At 42.1% G+C, this 17,420-nt stretch overlaps 1 protein-coding gene across 1 annotated transcript; it reads right to left on the bottom strand.

The window, feature by feature from the left end:
• Positions 1-12,941: 12,941 nt before the first annotated feature.
• On the bottom strand, positions 12,942-15,410 carry LOC132807079 (probable G-protein coupled receptor 139). Its single transcript, XM_060821380.1, has 2 exons — positions 15,341-15,410; positions 12,942-13,852 (listed from the first exon to the last, which is right to left on the bottom strand). Exons 1-2 carry the CDS (start codon positions 15,408-15,410, stop codon positions 12,942-12,944), a joined length of 981 nt encoding a protein of 326 aa, XP_060677363.1.
• Positions 15,411-17,420: the final 2,010 nt, after the last annotated feature.

Below are 17,420 nucleotides of genomic sequence, written 5' to 3'. Positions count from 1 at the left end.
AATCCGACAGATAGACAGTAATAGGGAGAAACAGAAATATAGAGGAAGATAGAATGAGAGAGAAACAGACAGAAAAGGACAACGATGGAAAGAGAAGGGAATAGGTGAAATTAAGGGAATAGACAATAGACAAAAGAAAATAGGTGCAGGAGTCGGCCATTCTGCCCTTTGAGCCTGCACCGCCATTCAATATGATCATGGCTGATCATCCTTAATCGATATCCTGTTCCTGCTAATCTCCATAACTCTTGATTCCACTATCGTGGAGAGCTCTATTCAACTCTTTCTTAAATGAATCCAGAGACTGGGCCTCCACTGCCCTCTGGGGCAGAGCAGTCCACACAGCCACCACTCTCTGGGTGAAGAATTTTCTCCTCATCTCTGTCCTAAATGGTCTACTCTGTATTGTTAAGCTGTATCCTCTGGTCCGGCACTCACCCGTCAGCAGAAACATGTTTCCTGCCTCCAGAGTGTCCAATCCTTTAATAATCTTATATGTCTCAATCATATCCCCTCTCAGTCTTCTAAACGCAAGGGTATACAAGCACAGTCGCTCCAGTCCTTCAGTGTAAGGTAGTCCCACCATTCCAGGAATTGACCTCGTGATCCTTCGCTGCACTCCCTCAATAACCAGAATGTCTTTCCTCAAATTTGGAGACCAGAACTGCACACAGTACTCCAGGTGTGGTCTCACCATGGCCCTGTATAGCTGCACCAGAACCTCTATGCTTCTATACTCAATCCCTCTTGTTATGAAGGCCAGCATGCCATTAGCCTTCTTCACTGCCTGCTGTACCTGCATGCTTGCCTTCATTGACTGGTGTACAAGAACACCCAGATCTCTCTGTACTGCCCCTTTACCTAAATTGATTTCATTTAGGTAGTGATCTGTCTTCCTGTTCTTGCCACCAAAGTGGATAACCATACATTTATCCACATTAAATTGCATCTGCTATGTATCTGACGACTCACCTAACTTGCCCAGGACTCCCTGTAATCTCCTAACATCCTCCTCACATTTCACCCTGCCACCCAGCTTAGTATCATCAGCAAATTTGCTAATGTTATTACTAATATCATCTTCTATATCATTAACATATATTGTAAAAAGCTGCGATCCCAGTACTGATCCCTGTGGTACCCCACTGGTCACTGCCTGCCATTACGAAATGGAGCCCTTTATCACTACTTTTTGTTTCCTATCAGCCAACCAACTTTCAATCCAAGTTAGTACTTTGCTCCCAATACCATGCACCGTAATTTTGCTCACTAACCTCTTATGTGGGACTTTATCAAAAGCTTTCTAAAAGTCCAGGTACACTACATCTACTAGATCTCCCTTGTCCATCTTCAGAGTTACATCCACAAAAAATTCCAGAAGATTAGTCAAGCATGATTTCCCCTTCATAAATCTATGCTGACTCTGACCTATCCTGTTACTACTATCCAGATGTGTCGTAATTTCATCCTTTATAATAGACTCCAGCATCTTTCCTACCACTGAGGTCAGACTAACTGGTCTATAAGTTCCTGCTTTCTCTCTCCCATCTTTCTTAGAAATGGAATAACATTAGCCATTCTCTAATCCACAGGAACTGCTCCCGAATCTATCGAACTCTGGAAAATATTCACCAGCTCTTTCATGATTTCTCGAGCCATCTACTTCAGTACCCTGGGATGTAGACAATCAGGCCCCACGGACTTATCACCCTTCAGACCTAACAGTCTCTCCAACACCAATTTCTGGCAAATATAAATCCCCTTAAGTTCAGGTCCTTCAGCCACTGTTACCTCAGGGAGATTGCTTGTGTCTTCCCCAGTGAACACAGATCTGAAGCACCAATTCAATTCTTCTGCCGTTTCTTTGTTCCCCATAATATATTCCTCTGTTTCTGTCTTCAAGGGCCCAATTATAGTCTTAACCATTTTTTTTTGCCTTTGACATAGCAAAAAAAAGTTTACAATCCTCCTTTATATTATTGGCCAGTTTACCTTCATACCTCATTTTTTCTCTGCATATTTCCATCTTAGTAATCCTCTGTTGTTCTTTCAAAGCTCCCCAGTCCTCCGTTTTCCCACTTATTGTTGCTATGTTATACTTTTTCTCTTTTAAGTTTAAATGTTTCTTAACTTCGCTCGTCAGCCACGGCCATCAGATAAAGGAGATTGCGCAACAGCAAAATGGATAGCCATTGAGAGAAAAAAACATGATAGACATCGATGTGGAATTCAATTGGACAAAGGGAACAAGAGAGAGAGAACCCGAAATGAGATAATGAGACTGAAGTAAAGGACAGGAGCAGAATCAGAAAAGCAGACAGAAAATAAAATTGAAGCAGTTATCAGACAAACACGAATAGGGAGAATATCGATGCAAAGAAACAATGTGCAAATGTCGAGAAATGCAACTGAAATAATATGAAAATTAGGACAGAAAGGAGATTATATGGAAAAAGATCGACTGAGACATCCAACAGACTTGGTGGCGACGCATGAAGTTGATTGGATATGTTTCAAGAACAAACGTTGATTTGGCTACACAACTAATTTGCTGCTTTAGGGCAATAATTTCAACATCATTGAAAATGTATGACCACCATACATTTTGTCTTTGAGACAGTGAGGACTGCAAATGCTGGAGGTCAGAATCGAGACTGTGGTGCTGGAAACGCACAGTATATCAGGCAGCATCGGAAGAGGAGAATCCATGTTTCAGGCAAGAACCCTACGTCTGGAGCGAGTCTTGTGAGCTAAAGGTGTGGAAAGATAAATGGGAGGGGCGTGCGGGTTGAGCGGTGTTAGACGAGAGAGCGATACATAGATGGAGTGAGGGTCATGGTGATAGGCCGGAGAGGAAGGTGGAGCCTATAGGTGGAAGGAAGACGGACATGTAGGAAATGTCATTCGAGTCATGCAGAGTTGAACTGGGATACTGCGAAGGAAAGGGGAATTAGCAAACTGGGGAAATCCATTTTGATGTCGTGTGGTTGGGCAGTCCCAAGGCAGAAGATGAGGCATTATTCCTACAGACGTTGGGTGGTTAGGGTGTGGTGATAGAGGAAGCCCAGGATCTGCATGACCTTGATGAAATGGGAGGGGGAGTTTAAGTGTTCCAGCACGAGGCGTTGTGGTTGGTTGGTGCTGGTGTTGCAGAGATGTTCTCTGAAGCCCTCTGAAAGTAGGTGTCCTGTCTCCCCACTGGAGAGGAGACCACATCAGGAGCAACAGAAACATTACATGACTTATATAGAAGTTCAAGTAAAGTTCTGATGGATGTGGAAGGCTCTTTTGGCGACTGGACAGAGGTGATGGGGAGGTGTGGGCGCAGGATTTGCAATCCCTGGGGCAGCAGGGGAAGATGCCTGGTGGAGTGTTGGGAAGGTGGGTTGGTGGGGCACGAGGAACGGACAAGACAGTCATCGAGGAAATTGTCCTTCTGGAAAGCAGATTTGGTGGGGAGAGAAATCTATCTCTGGTGGTGGGGTCCGATTATAAATAGCGGAAATGGCGGAGGATGATGCTATACATCGGGAGGTTGCTTGGGTGGCAGTAAGGACCGGGAGAAGGTGGGGGGTGATTCCCTCCTTTTTGCGGTTGGAAGGGTGGGTTTCAAGGTTGGAGTTGCGGGAAATGGATGAGTCGCGCTGGAGGGCATCATTGAAGAGTTGCTCGGAAGAAATTGCGATCTTTGGAGTAGGAGGCCATCTGGTGTCTTCTGTGGTTGAACTTGTCCTCCTGGGAGCAGATGAGGCCCAAGTGGAGAAATTGGAAATAAGCGATAGCGTTTTCATAAGCGGCAGGGTCGGAGGAGGTGTGATCCAGTTAGCTGTGAGAATCAGTGTGTGTCTAGAAGATGTCCTTGTTTTGTCGGCCACCTTTGATGGAGATGGAGAGGTCCAGGAAAGGGACAGAGGTTTCTGAGATGGTCCAGGTTAACATAACTTCGGGGTGGAATGTGTTGGTGAAGTTGATGAACTGCTCAAACTCCTCATGGGAGCAGGAAGTGGCGCTGATGCAGTCATCAGTGAAATCGTCGAAAAGATATGGTCTGGTGCTGATGTAACTGCAGAAGATGCACTCTGTTTCAAAACCCTTGGCAGACGTCCCATTTGTAGAAAAAAAGGGGTTATGAACAGATTAGTTTTTGTGCAAGACAATATAATTGCCACATGATTAGATATTCTCTTGTATCTCTGTCCAGAGCAAACCCATCAGTGGTTAGTCTATTATCAGTACATCATTCCATCTCTTGTCAAATGCCCATTTTAGGCGGAACCAGCTTCATTTCAAATCCACCAACATTTCTTTGTCAACATGTTGGAGCTTAATTTCTGTTTTATGTTCACGTTGTAGCTGTCTTAACGGATAAGTTAAAATAAATATTTAACACTTCAGGTCACAAGGTCTCATTTATTGCATTTAGCTGGAGCCCAAAAATGTCGACATAATGATCTGAAATGACGACAATAATTGGACCCTCCCTGAAATCGTCCTTGAAAGAAATCGGCACGCATAAGCCGAAGGTTTTAGGCTCATTGACTGAGCCTAGCACCTTGAATTCAAGTTTTGATTTGATGGACTCGCAATGTATTAAATTATTGACTTTACAACACAGTCTGTGTCTGTGGGCACTGTAGAAGACATTAAAATTCAATTATTCGTCGCAGTGTCGGTTGTCCTCATGTTCAAATATTAATTTCTAATTTATTTCTTGGAGAGAAAGACACAGTAATATGCCATCGTTTAACTTCATGTCTGTCTGGGCTTTTACAGGGCATTATTGAGGACATTCTATGTCACAGACACGGGCTGAAACTTCGGTAAATGATGGAGATGATATTCAAGTACGATGTAATGACAGAAGTACAACCAGCAGCATGCCTTATCAGTTCTCGAATCGTCAATATTCAAATGGATCCATTCAATTTTTTCTACATAAGAGCAGATCACCAGGAATGCAGAATTTCAAGAGAAACTGTTTTCAGTGAATCTCAATGAAGCCAGTCGAATAGTCCCGCTAAATGTTACTAAAGCACAGCTGACAAGCTCTGCCGTGTTTTACAACACAGTGAGCCCCACAGAGACAAGGATTAGAGTCAACCTGTGCAAAACAACTTTCAGACTTTCATGCAAATTACCAGAGTGTGAGCGAGCTGAAGCATTGACAGGAGGTTGATCAGCATTGATTCAGTATTGAGCTCATTATTCTTAATGATAGCATGCACTCGTAATTCAAATAAATATATTGATCAGATACGTGTCAATATATGTTTATATTGTTCAAAATACAGAATATGCAAATACAGTCATCAACATAATAAACAACAACAAATGAAGAGGGAACTGCTACTTATGTAAGGAAACTCAGGAGGAAAACATACAAACAGACTGGCGGTCTGGCATTGCTTAAACTGAAATGAAATTAAAATGAATTATTGTTAACAAGTTTTTTGGTTTGTTTTTGTGAACTGGATAGATCAGAATGGCAGAAAACATCTGAAAGCGACGGCATGGTATCTCAGTGATAAGCACTGCTGCTTCACAGCGCCAGAGATGTGGGTTCATTTCCAGCCCGAGCCGACTGCCTGAGTAGAGTTTACACATTCTCTCAGTTTCCACATGGATGTCCTCAATGTTCTCCGGTTTCGTCTCGCAGTCTGAACATTTGCATTTTATGTGGATTTGCAATGAGAAATGCAGGATTATGGGGACAGAGTAAACGAGGCAGGGCGGGATGCTCTTTGGAAGGGCAGTATGGACTCAATGGGCCGAAAGGCCTGGCTCCGCGCTGTAGGGATTCTGTGACTCAGTGGTTGTGAAATTTAATAATAAGTGAAGAGTAAACCAACCGTGTACGTGGTGACACAGACATACAGCATCAGGTTCAAAACGATTTCTGATCACGTGAGGAAAAATCAATACAAACATTTTGTTTATGTTTTCAAAAAACATCCGCTTTCTTCAGAATTCTCAAAGCGCTGCCTGTGCTTGTTGTAAACTTCTTGTATTTTTCAGGATGGTTTATGTTATGTGCAGTTGATTTTCTGGTTCGGCTGAAACACAATGCAACAAAATAAATGTTGAGCTTTACTGAATAAATTGTTACACTGTGTTCACAGCGAGGTTGATGTAAAAAATGACAGATGAAACGTTTCCAGTCCATCTCATTTGGATTTCAAATCATTTCGGTTGTGTTTGTCCTTGAAATTTAGACGAATGAGCGGGTTTGGGTGTCGGAATCTTAAAGAAACAAATGAAACTCTGATTTGACTGGACAGCTTATATGCAGGAAAAAATTCACCGTTGTTGGTGAAATACAGAACAAGAGTTACGTTCGTAAGCTGTCCAGGAATGGGAGAAGGAAGAATATCTTCAATCAGACTGTAGCAAACTTGTGGACTTCTCTGCCACAAAATGCTGTTAGGGGGCCCTTCATTAGATATATTCAAGATGGCGCTGTGCATGGCTCTTTCAGCTAAAGAGATCAAGGGACATGGAGAGAAAGCGTGAGTGGGTTATCGAAATTGCGTGATCAGCCATGATCATATTGATTGGTGTTGCTGACCCAAAAGTCAAAATAGCCTCCCCTGGCAACTATTTTCTATGTTATTACACTGCAGTTTTAAAACAGCACAAATTGCTGGCAAATTTATTGTTTGTAGGCTTGCTTTCACCCTGCTCCCAGACACTTGACCATTCATCATTCCAGAAGAGCTTAGTACCTTCGGTTCTTGTCCCTGTGTCTCTTAGCCCGCAGTAATAAACCGCGCTGTCAGAGAGTCGCACCTCATCCCTGTTGAAAATCCCCTCACCTTTTGAAATACATAGAAATGCAAGGAACTGGTTGCAATCATCTTCTGCTTTGAAATTCTCTCCACGTGATGGGATGTAAATCAAGAATACTGTAGATTCTCCACCGCCCTGACTTTACAGTACAATCCAGGAGGGATCGAATATCTGAAGAGAATTATTACCGAAATTCCATCAATTTATGTCGCTGCAACCAGCTCCTGTGAGACCCAGTCTGTAAAACTAACACCTGCAGAAGTGTAGATGCCAACATCTTTGTTTTTAATGTTACCTTTTGCAATCAATGCAATGGAGCACATTGCAAATGGAGGACGAGGACAACGAAAGGGCTGGATGTCAGTGTCACCTGTAAGTCAGAATTTTCATAGTGTGAGGAACATAACTGCTCAGAGTTTTGAATAAAAGAAAAATGTGTAAATAGTAACAGCTGATGTTGGCTTTCAAAGCTGACAGTGAGTTTTGAAAAATGGAGGTGAAGCTGAAATGTTTAAACATAGAGCTGATGGTGTGCTTGAACAGATGGAGCTGAACCTGAATTGGTTTCGTGCAGGGCGAACAGTGTGTTTAAAAGAGGAAGCCGAAGATGAAATACTTTCTTTGAAACCATAGATGAGGAGTCATTTACGGTCACGATTCACCGCTGGCAATGTCAATTGGGACACCCAATGAACTTATCAAAATTCGCCTTGAGTAATGCCAGGAACTGAAGGTCCAGGAAATTACTCAGATTACTGACCTTCCATCGTTTCACAGAGTCAATGTTTGACATCGGGCCCTGATTGGTAATATATAATGTTGCTCTGACGCTGGTATCAAAGATTATCCATCAAAAATGTTGCTCACTGACGAAGAGGAATACTGACATAAGAACAGATCTTTTATGGAATGATACGTTCAGTACCAGTGAAAGTGATCATTTCGGGATGATGACGTTAATACTGCGTTTTGATTATATGAACACGTCACGATTCAGGTCTCAGGTCTGATTCTGTGAGAAACGTTGGGAGCATATACTCAGAGGTGTCAGGAGATTGTAGACTCCACTGCCATGTCATTCAAATGCGTTTTCAATTTGTTTTCAGGGTATTTGAGTTGTTCTCACTGCAGCACAACAACACCATGAACCCCTGTTCAACCCAGTCTCGGGCGAATGTCTGTGTGGAATTTGGATATTCTCCCTGTGCCTGCGTGGGTTTCCTCTGTGTGCTCTGGTTGCCTCCCACAGTCCAAAATGGGCAGATCAAGTGAATTGGAAATGCTAATTTGCCCGTACAGTTTAGAGATACGTTAGCTATGTGGGCTGGCCACGGGAATTGCAGGATTGCGAAGCTGCAGTAGGAGACTGGGACTGGATGGAATGATCTTCAGAATGTTTTTCTCGTTTAGATTAGATGCGGTGCAATATGGAAACAGGCCCTTCAGCCCAACAAGCCCACACCGACTCTCCGAAGAGAAACCCACCCAGACCCATTCTCCCACCCTGTATTTATCTCCGACTATTGCACCAAACACTACAGACAATTTAGCATGACCAATTCACCTAACGTGCACATCTTTGCATTGTGGGAGGAAACCGAAGCACCAGAGGAAACCCACTCAGTTAGGGAGAGTGTGCAAACTCCACACAGGCAGTCGCTTGAAGAGGCAATTAAAACCTGCATCCCTGGCGCTGTGAGGCAGCAGCAATAACCACTGAGCAATCAGAGTTCAGAGTAGAGTTGATTATCTCAATAGCCTGCTTCCAAACTGTAGGGTTCCTATATCCTGCCACGCTGTGTTCAAATAACCATGTTTGTGGGGCCCAGTGCACAGAGATATCGCAGAGTTAACGATAGAGACCCAATAATATTTAAATTAACAACTTTCTTGTCTTGATCAAAATAAACTAGTCAGAGAAATCTGATGAATCGTTCCCTTTACTCGAGTCAAATCTCTTTAGTAAATATGAGAAAGTAGTCTAGGAAATTATACTGCAAAAACACATGAGTTGTGGAGTTTCAATGGGGAAGAATTGTTCGATGGGAAATGCACAAAAGAAATGTTGAGGATTTTTAAGAGCAGTTGTTGTCAGTGTTGGATAACTTTGTCCTGCTGAGACAAGCAGTGCTTGATAAGGTTAAGGAAACTTGGATTTCAAGCGAAGAGGTGGTTCTCAATGAAAGGAAGAAGGAAGCTAACTAAGGGTTGAGGAAATAAGGATTTGCACGGCTTTCGAGGATGGCAGGGTAGCTGGACAGATTTTAAGAATGGACTGAAGAGAGCTTGGATGGGGCACAAAATAGCTTGAGCAGGAAGAAGTGGGAAACCCTAAAAGCGTTCTGCACTTACCTGAGGAATAAGAGAATGATCACAGAGAGGAGAGGGCCGATCAGGGATAGTGGAGGAAAGTGGTGCCTGGAGTTTGAAGAGGTAGGGTAGGATCAAAATGAGCTATTTGCTTCGATATTCAATAGTGATAGGGACCTAGTTGGTAGTGAGAACACTTTGGATCATTTTAATAGGCTTGAAGTGATTGACATTAAGAAAGTGGCTGTGTTCTAAATTCTGGGAATGCTGGTCCACAATGCCGGACCAGCTATTTCCAAGTTTACTCCGGGAAGCGAGGAATGAGATTGCTGCTCCTCTAGCGATGACCTTTGCAACCTCAGTCTCCACAGAACTAGCACAAGATGATCGTTTGGAGGCGTATGTTGTTCCTCCGTTCATGAAAGGGAATAGGGAAATCGTTGGGAATTATAGACCAATCAATCTCTTGTCTGTGGTAAGGAAGGCACTGGAAAGTGTTCAGAGAGAAATGATTTAGGCGCAATTGGAAAAACGTGTTTTGTTTAAAGATGGTCAGCAAGGATTTGTGAGAGTCAGCCATGGCTCACAAATATTATTGACGTCTTTGAGAATGTGACAAGCTTACCACAGTGCATGTGGGTTGAATATATTTGGGTTAGCGATTTGAGAAGGTTCCCCACGGTATTCTCATTCATAACGTTCAGAGATATGTGATGCAGGGTAATTTGCTGCCTGGATATAGAATTGGCTCGCCGAAAGAAGACAACGAGTGGTAGTGGATGGGAAGTTTTCCACCTGGAGTTTGGTGACCATTGGTTTCCCACAGGCATCTATTCCTGAGCCTCTGCTCTCTGTGGGTTTAATAAATTAATTGGTTGAAGAAGTGGAAGGATGGGTTACTAAATTTTCCGTTCACACATAGGTTGATGGTTTTGTAGATTGTTTTGAGGGCTGTTGCAGGCGATAACAAGACATAAATAGGATGCAGAACTGGGCTGAAAAATGGCAGATGGAGTTCAATCTGGATAAATGCAGTGATATATTTTGCAATGCTGAATTTGAATGCTGAACACTGGATTAAATAAAAGATTTTGGTGGTGTGGAGGAAAAGTGCGATTTTGTGTACAGATACATAGATCCTTCAAAGTTGTTACACAAGCTGGTACGGTTATTAAGAAGGCATATCGTGAGCTGGTTTTTATTAACAGAGGCATTGAGCTTCAGAGCCGCGAGGTTTTGATGCAGTTCGATAAAACCATGATTAGACTACAGTTGGAATATTGTGTCCAATTCTGCCTGCCTCATTATAGGAAGGATGAACATACTTCAGAGTAGGTGCAAAGGAGGTTTGTCAGGATTCTGCCTGGATTGGAGGGCTTGTCTGATGAACAGAGTTTAGGTGAGATGGTGGTTGTCTCATTGGAGAGAAGAAGGAAGACTTGATAGAGGTGCACAAAGTGATGAGAGGCATTAATAGAGGTAATAGTTTTTCCCCAGCCAGAAATGACTGAACGTGCTGTCATTCTGTTTATATGATTGGAGGAAGGTATAGAACATACGTCATTGGTAGTTTCTTTAATCAGAGAATGGTGTGTGCGTGGAATGCACCGCCAGTTGTGGTAGTAGAATCAGAGACATTCGAGGCATTTAATGACTGCTCAACAATCACATCGACGGAAGTAAATTGAGGGGTGTGTCAATTAGTTTGATGTTAGATTAAGATAAATTTTCAGAACAACATCGTGGGCTGAGGGCGTTTGGTTGCAAAAGTGCATGTTCTAAAAGAGAATTTCAACAAAATATTTTTTAATATAATAGCTGTTCATCGTTCCGGTCCATCATTCTTCAGTTACTAATTCTGGTGGCTCTTAGATGAATAATTATCGGTGAATCGTTCCTTTAAAAACGCATGAATGCATGAAACATATGTTTGTGAATATAACCTGAGAATGACCCACTGAACACTTCAGCTCACATCGCTGAGCAGCATAATCTTCCGCAGTGGTAAATTATGGAGATTGCACATGATTTCCAATTCCGTTGTAAACAGTTCATTAAAAAAAAGTTTTTTCTAGTCTTCCTTTGCAGGTCCGATGCAAGTTCCAATTATTAGGGGAAAAAGTATAGTCACTTCTCTGTGCTACAATTTGCCAGTCTCTTTCAGATAGCAACATCTATGCACCAATAACTATCCCATGATGAATAAATGCAGGAATCTGATGAAGAAGTTGTGCTTGAAAAGTCAATCCTCCTGCTCCTTCGAGGCTGCCTGACCAGCTGTACTTTTCCGGCATCACACCCTCGCTCAACATCTTTTAAAAATGACAGACATCAATACATGATCACTGACGCTGCTGATTTTAATTACCACGGACGTCTGAACCAGTTCTCGAATAATCCATTCACTTACATTGTGCCTGGTTGTCACTGAGAGTCTTTGGATACATCCTTGGACATTCGTCGCCATCTCCTATTTATTTTCTGCATCGTTTCCAACCATCTAGCATTTATCTATCACGTCTGTTGGTTTATCTGTGTGTCTTCACCTCTGATGACATTTCTTTATCGTTATCTGAGTTTCAACTTCATTCCATCTTCCTGTTATGTTCTTGGTGTATCAATGCATTGAGCTTCACTTTGATTTGAGGAATCATAATTTTTAAAAAATGGCTACAGACAGAAACTTTATCCTTCAGGATGCAGAAACAATATGGCAGAGCTGGATAGATACACTGAATGACTACAGAAAAGTAATCATAGAGGTTTATTTTTCATTATGTATGCATGGGGTTGCCTGCGTTGTTGGTTTCTTTTGCTTATTCATGCAGTAGAATGGCAACTGCATTGCTGTCGATCTGGTGTCACGTTAAAGCTTCAACAGACCAGGGAGGACGTCAGTTTCCGTCTCTCAAGAAGTGTAGCCAACTCGATGGTTTTTCTTTCCTGGCTAATAAATATACGGTCATCATTTATTCCTAATATTAGATTTTATTTGCTCATTTATATTCCACCATGGCAAGGTTAGAATCCGCATTCCTAGAACATACCTGGCCCTTTCAACAAATAGTCCAGTCATCATACCACGTTATAGACAGTATGAAGGTGGAATTGATATAAAATATGTCAGGGAGGCTGACAGGGCTTTTGGAAATTACGTAAAATTGATGTGAGAAAAAATGAACCAGAGGTTCTTTATTTTGAGAGGACACTTTGTGGTGCCACATGGGTTTTTGCATGAGGCGGAAGTATTAGGATGGCTGGCGTAGCCACTTTTGAGGCACAAATTAAATTTGTAACAAAATAACCAGCAACGAAGTGAAGAACTGGTAAAACGAAAAAAGTGAGAACCTTTAACACAAGTCAACTGTGAAACTGAGAAATTGCTTATCAAGGATTGAAGCCAATGTATGTCAAAAAGGTTGTTGCTTTGGTTGAGCGATGACAGTGATCGGCTCAATACGTGTGAAGTGACTGAGAGCCAACTTTTCTTCTTATGCTTTAACAAAATTTCCACCGACAGTAACGCGAGGGGACAAGAGAGCCCAGGTAGGGAGAGTGAGGAATAAATAAACAAATGTCATCTGAGCGAGACGAATGGAGAGTAGCCACAGTAAGGGGATGTGGGAGGGTGAACACAGATTGCAATTGCGCTTCTTTTCGAGTAATACAAAATTGCAATCGTTGCACATTCTCTTAAGGCTCGACTGCAGTCAATTATCAGAGCTGCCAATAGGCTTTCTATCCCTTTGGTACTGGCACTACCTTTCCATACATTTCTGTAGCAGGTGATAACGGGACCAGTATACACTGAACTACTCTAGTGGAAAAGAAAGAGCATGAGGGATTTATTCCACTCTGCGTTTAAAGAAATTGGTGAGGGTGGCGAAGGGGTACATCAAAAAGCTCATTAACTCCTTTCGAAACAAATTCTGAGATATTGCATAAATGAAGACGTTGTTGCAGGAACTGAATAACTGAAGTGTGTTGGTCGTCTCTTGGAAGATATACTGTGGGTCACTGAAATCTAATCCACCAAAGTAGCTCTCTGCTTTAAGCCGCATGTAGATGAAATGTCCGACAAGAGGGGCCCACAGGAGGAGGAAGCTGAGAGAGATGGCAAACAGTAGGATGATGGATCTCTTACGGTGGGACATCTCCGGGTCTTTTTGCTTCTCTGCACCCCGGAGCCTCCTCCGGGCTCTGTTGGCCACTAGGATCTGTCTTATGGTCAGGACATTCAGCATCAGAATAACGAAAAATGGGAGAAAAGGGGTATAAATCTGAAAGAGCCAATCATAAGCCTGCCAAGCTGGCCAGACGTAGAAGTTGGCTTTGATGTTGCAAAACCACGATATCCCATCTAAGATGTATAAGGGTTCGTAGATAAAGTAGTATGGAATGTTCTTGACGCAGCACAGAGCACAGACAATTCCAATGACCAGAGACGCAGTTTTCTCTGTGCAGTATCTGGTCTTCAACTTCTGGCAGCAGATGGCCACGAAACGGTCGATGGTAAAGGCGACTGTTAGCCAGACCGAACAATCCCGCGTGGCATAGACCAGTACGACGCTGAGAGTGCACACAGGAGTGGTCGACAAGACACTTTCCCGGAAATAGATGCGGCTGATTCGATTGAGGATTACTGCGGTGATGATGACAAAGAAATCAGTCACTGCAATAGCCACCAGGTAGAAGGTGATGCATCGGGAGAGATTGCACCGTCCTCGAGATAGAATTATCATTGCCAACAAATTGGCTGCGAAAGATCAAAGAGAAAGTTATTGCTAAACTTAATCAAAACACTGTCTGGTGTCTTTTGCAATCTTTTATGTAACAGTTTTAAAACACCAGTTTTCCACTTTCAGTCTCTGCCTATCCAAAAACCATTGACAAGCATTGGACGTTCACTACAGCATTATATATCTCTCAATGTGAATAGTCCGAGGAATAGATATTGTTCGCTCGTTACTGAGTAAACTCCAGTAGCTACGGTCCAATTCAGGAGAAATGGAATAATGTGGTCCCGATGAACGTATTCATACCAAACCCCGGACACGCTTCAACCCATAAATATTTCCTCAGGTTGGCTTTTCACTGGTGGTGTCCCACCCATTACAATTCTCATCATTTGAATCTTCAGAAGCTCCAGAGTCTTGCTTCATCCATTCCCACAATCACACACAACTCTTTGTAATCACAAGTTAACTTTGTTTGTGTCTCCCGTGTATGCCTCAAATTGGTATTTCTAACTGTGTCAGTTATAGGTTTAAATAATAAAGCTCTAAACGCTGGAATTATTACCGCAGATCTTCGTTTCTACTCCCTTCTTTCAGACGTTCCTTTGATCGACCCTTTTTTGCAATATCTCATATTTCACGAAATTGCATTAATTTACTAAAGCTGTTCGCGTGTTTGCTATGGGCGGTGTTGTGGCTCGAGATGATGTGTACTTTCCAATAATTGCGAAGAATGCTGTTTTGGCTAATTATTCCAAAAACATATCGAGAGCATACGAACCCTTGCAACAGAGAAGCAAATTAATGACAGTTTATAAACCTTGCATCTCCACTGACGTCTTTTACACTAAACTTCAGTTAATTCCGACGATCACATTAACAATGACTCCATTCACTATGAAAAATAAATCATAGACAGAGATTGCAATAAGCCCATGCAGAAAGGCATTGTACCACATTATGGTCAACAATTAAAGAATGGACTACAACGCTGAAAAGCTTTTGCTGTTTTGAAAGGGAATTTAAAATGCATCAGTATTACAGCTTAATGTTCATGCATTACGGAGGAAACATCACAGAAGCGCTTCACAGGAGGCTCCCAAGCACTGAGGATGTCACCTAGACAGGGGACAAAACATCTGCAACACAAATTCCCAGCAAGGCGAACAAAACCACAACAACGAGCACCCGAGCTACAAATCTTCTCCCAAAGTTCGTGCATATTCATTCATCCCAGTTCGTAGTTCGGCAGACAATAAGCCATTTTGCGATGAGTACACATCATGGAAAATTCAGGAACGTATTTTTCATTCATACTTAAGAAATTGTCAGGACTGAACGATGATGTGACACCGCACAGATAGTATCCCATCATACGCACTGAACGTCATTTGATATCTGTTAATGTTGCATGTTGGAAAAGTTCAGCTATATCCTGAATGGGAAAGGAATGCATTTCAGGAAACACAGAATAAGAAATGTACTTTTCATGTGAATCAGTGACTTACCAGGGGCGCCAATAGCAGCGAGAATTGAATAGGAAACAACGAAGAAGGGGGCAATGACTGGTTCGTGCATCGTCGTTCAGAAACTGCAGGAGTTGTTGTCGCTGTAGAGGTTTGCTCTGCGACACATTTAAGTGCAACCTCATCCATTCGGATTGATAATCTCCAGGGGGCCAATTAAATTACAAGATGAATCTTACTGAAAATTCAATGCACAATGAGATTACCTCATTCCTTTATGTCTTTCAACAAAGTGGAAGATTTCAATTCACTTTGGGACAGGCTCGTAATAATGTTAGTGTTTCGTCTGTTCTGGACTGGGCCAGACCACTCAAAACATTCTAAAGCAGAAAGCCCAGACCATACCTTTCCTATTTGTTTCGGTAAGTGTACAATGAAAATTCACCGGAGTAACTGAGCTAGGTTGACTACTAGGATTTAAAACGGACAAAAATTAGTTCACAAAATTGCAGTTCGAAACATGAAGAACCGAATACAGAATTACACATAAAACTTTGACTATCCAACTAGACTTAATTATGCTGTTCCGAAAATGCACAACAGACCTAATAAAGAAACCCCTTAAACACAGAGTAAAAATGACAAAGAGGCTTCTTAATCGAAGGTGAAGTACAGAAGTAGAGAGGGAAATTCCAGTCTCAATTGACTTACTTCAGCAGACTTTCTTCACACACACCACTGCTGAACTGAACTGCACAGCTAGATCGCTGGCCACACTCCCTTGACTGTACAGGTTACTTCTAAATCAGAAGAGCTTTGTCGCGAAGACCCATTTGTTTACAGATAAACAAAAAGGCCTCCCAACATATTTTTTATCTCTCTATCAACCCAGCCGATTTAGTGTCTGGGCCTTTTACACAACCCCTCCTAAAATAAATCAAGGACACATTATCCTTGAGAAAAGGAACAGCTTTTAGAAAAAGAAACAGTTTTGTATCTCCTTCCATCTTTAAAAAAAATCAATATTTAAAGATGGCTTAATTCTTAAAGCACTGAGAAAAAATAACTTGTTTTGTCCTGTAAATCACGCATCTATACTACACTGACTATATATGTACATCTATATATATGTGCAAACAGGCACAACCACATTTGAATTCATGTCATGGCATACCCACCACCAAATGTTTCCATATGTTCGAGTCTCAACAACGTATTGGCAATCACGTTTTTGCAAACTGCTGCAGGCACAATTGTCAAATTGAGTGGCTGTAACCACAAGTTCGAACTAAACAGTCTTGCATTTTTTGTCCTGAAATTTCTCCACAAATGTCAACGGGTTATGATAAGTGTACACGATTGTCAGGTGCGTTGCTGGTCATATAAACACTGAAATGTTTCAATGCCAACGCCAAGATCAAATTCTCTTTCTCAGCTGTTGAATATTTTTATTAATGTACATGTACACTCTAAGAGACATACCCAATGGATCTTTCTTTCCTCTCATCATCATCCTGCAGAGGTATCGCACTGACACCCACACCACTGGCATCAACAGCCGCCTTGAAAGGTTTTGTGTAATCAGCTGTGACTAACAGTGGGGCAGTGGGTGACACAGTTTTTAGGCAGCCAAATGTCTTTTGACACTCTGTTTTCCACTGAAACGTCTTGCCCTTTTTTGTAACAATTCAGTGAGTGTAGCCGTCACACTTCTAACATTTGGCAAAACGTTTCTGTTATATCCACTCAACTCCAGGAGCCTTGGTAATGCTGTTTTCCTCGAAGGCGTGGGAAATACCCAATTATTTTCTTTTTCACACACCGTGGGCCATTTGTTCGTGTCTAATAACATGACCCAAGAACGTGGCTTGGGCTTTGGCAACTTTTCTTTTAGCTCGGTTTACCATTAAACCTGCCTGCTGATGTGATCGAACAAGTCCAATAAATGCTGCAAACGTTCCTTCCACGAGTGACGAAAACTCGCCATGTCATCAATGTACACCACACATATGATTAATTCGGCAATGACCTTATTAGTTAGTTTCTGAAATGTGGCTGGAGCATTTTTCATACCAAATGGCATGAGTCTAAACTGATATACCTATCTGACATTACGAAAGCC

The sequence above is a fragment of the Hemiscyllium ocellatum genome (assembly GCF_020745735.1).
Source record: "Hemiscyllium ocellatum isolate sHemOce1 chromosome 27 unlocalized genomic scaffold, sHemOce1.pat.X.cur. SUPER_27_unloc_1, whole genome shotgun sequence".
Lineage (NCBI taxonomy): Eukaryota > Metazoa > Chordata > Chondrichthyes > Orectolobiformes > Hemiscylliidae > Hemiscyllium > Hemiscyllium ocellatum.
The sequence above is the reverse complement of the archived record's forward strand: the minus strand, read 5'-3'. Positions and strand labels throughout refer to the sequence as shown.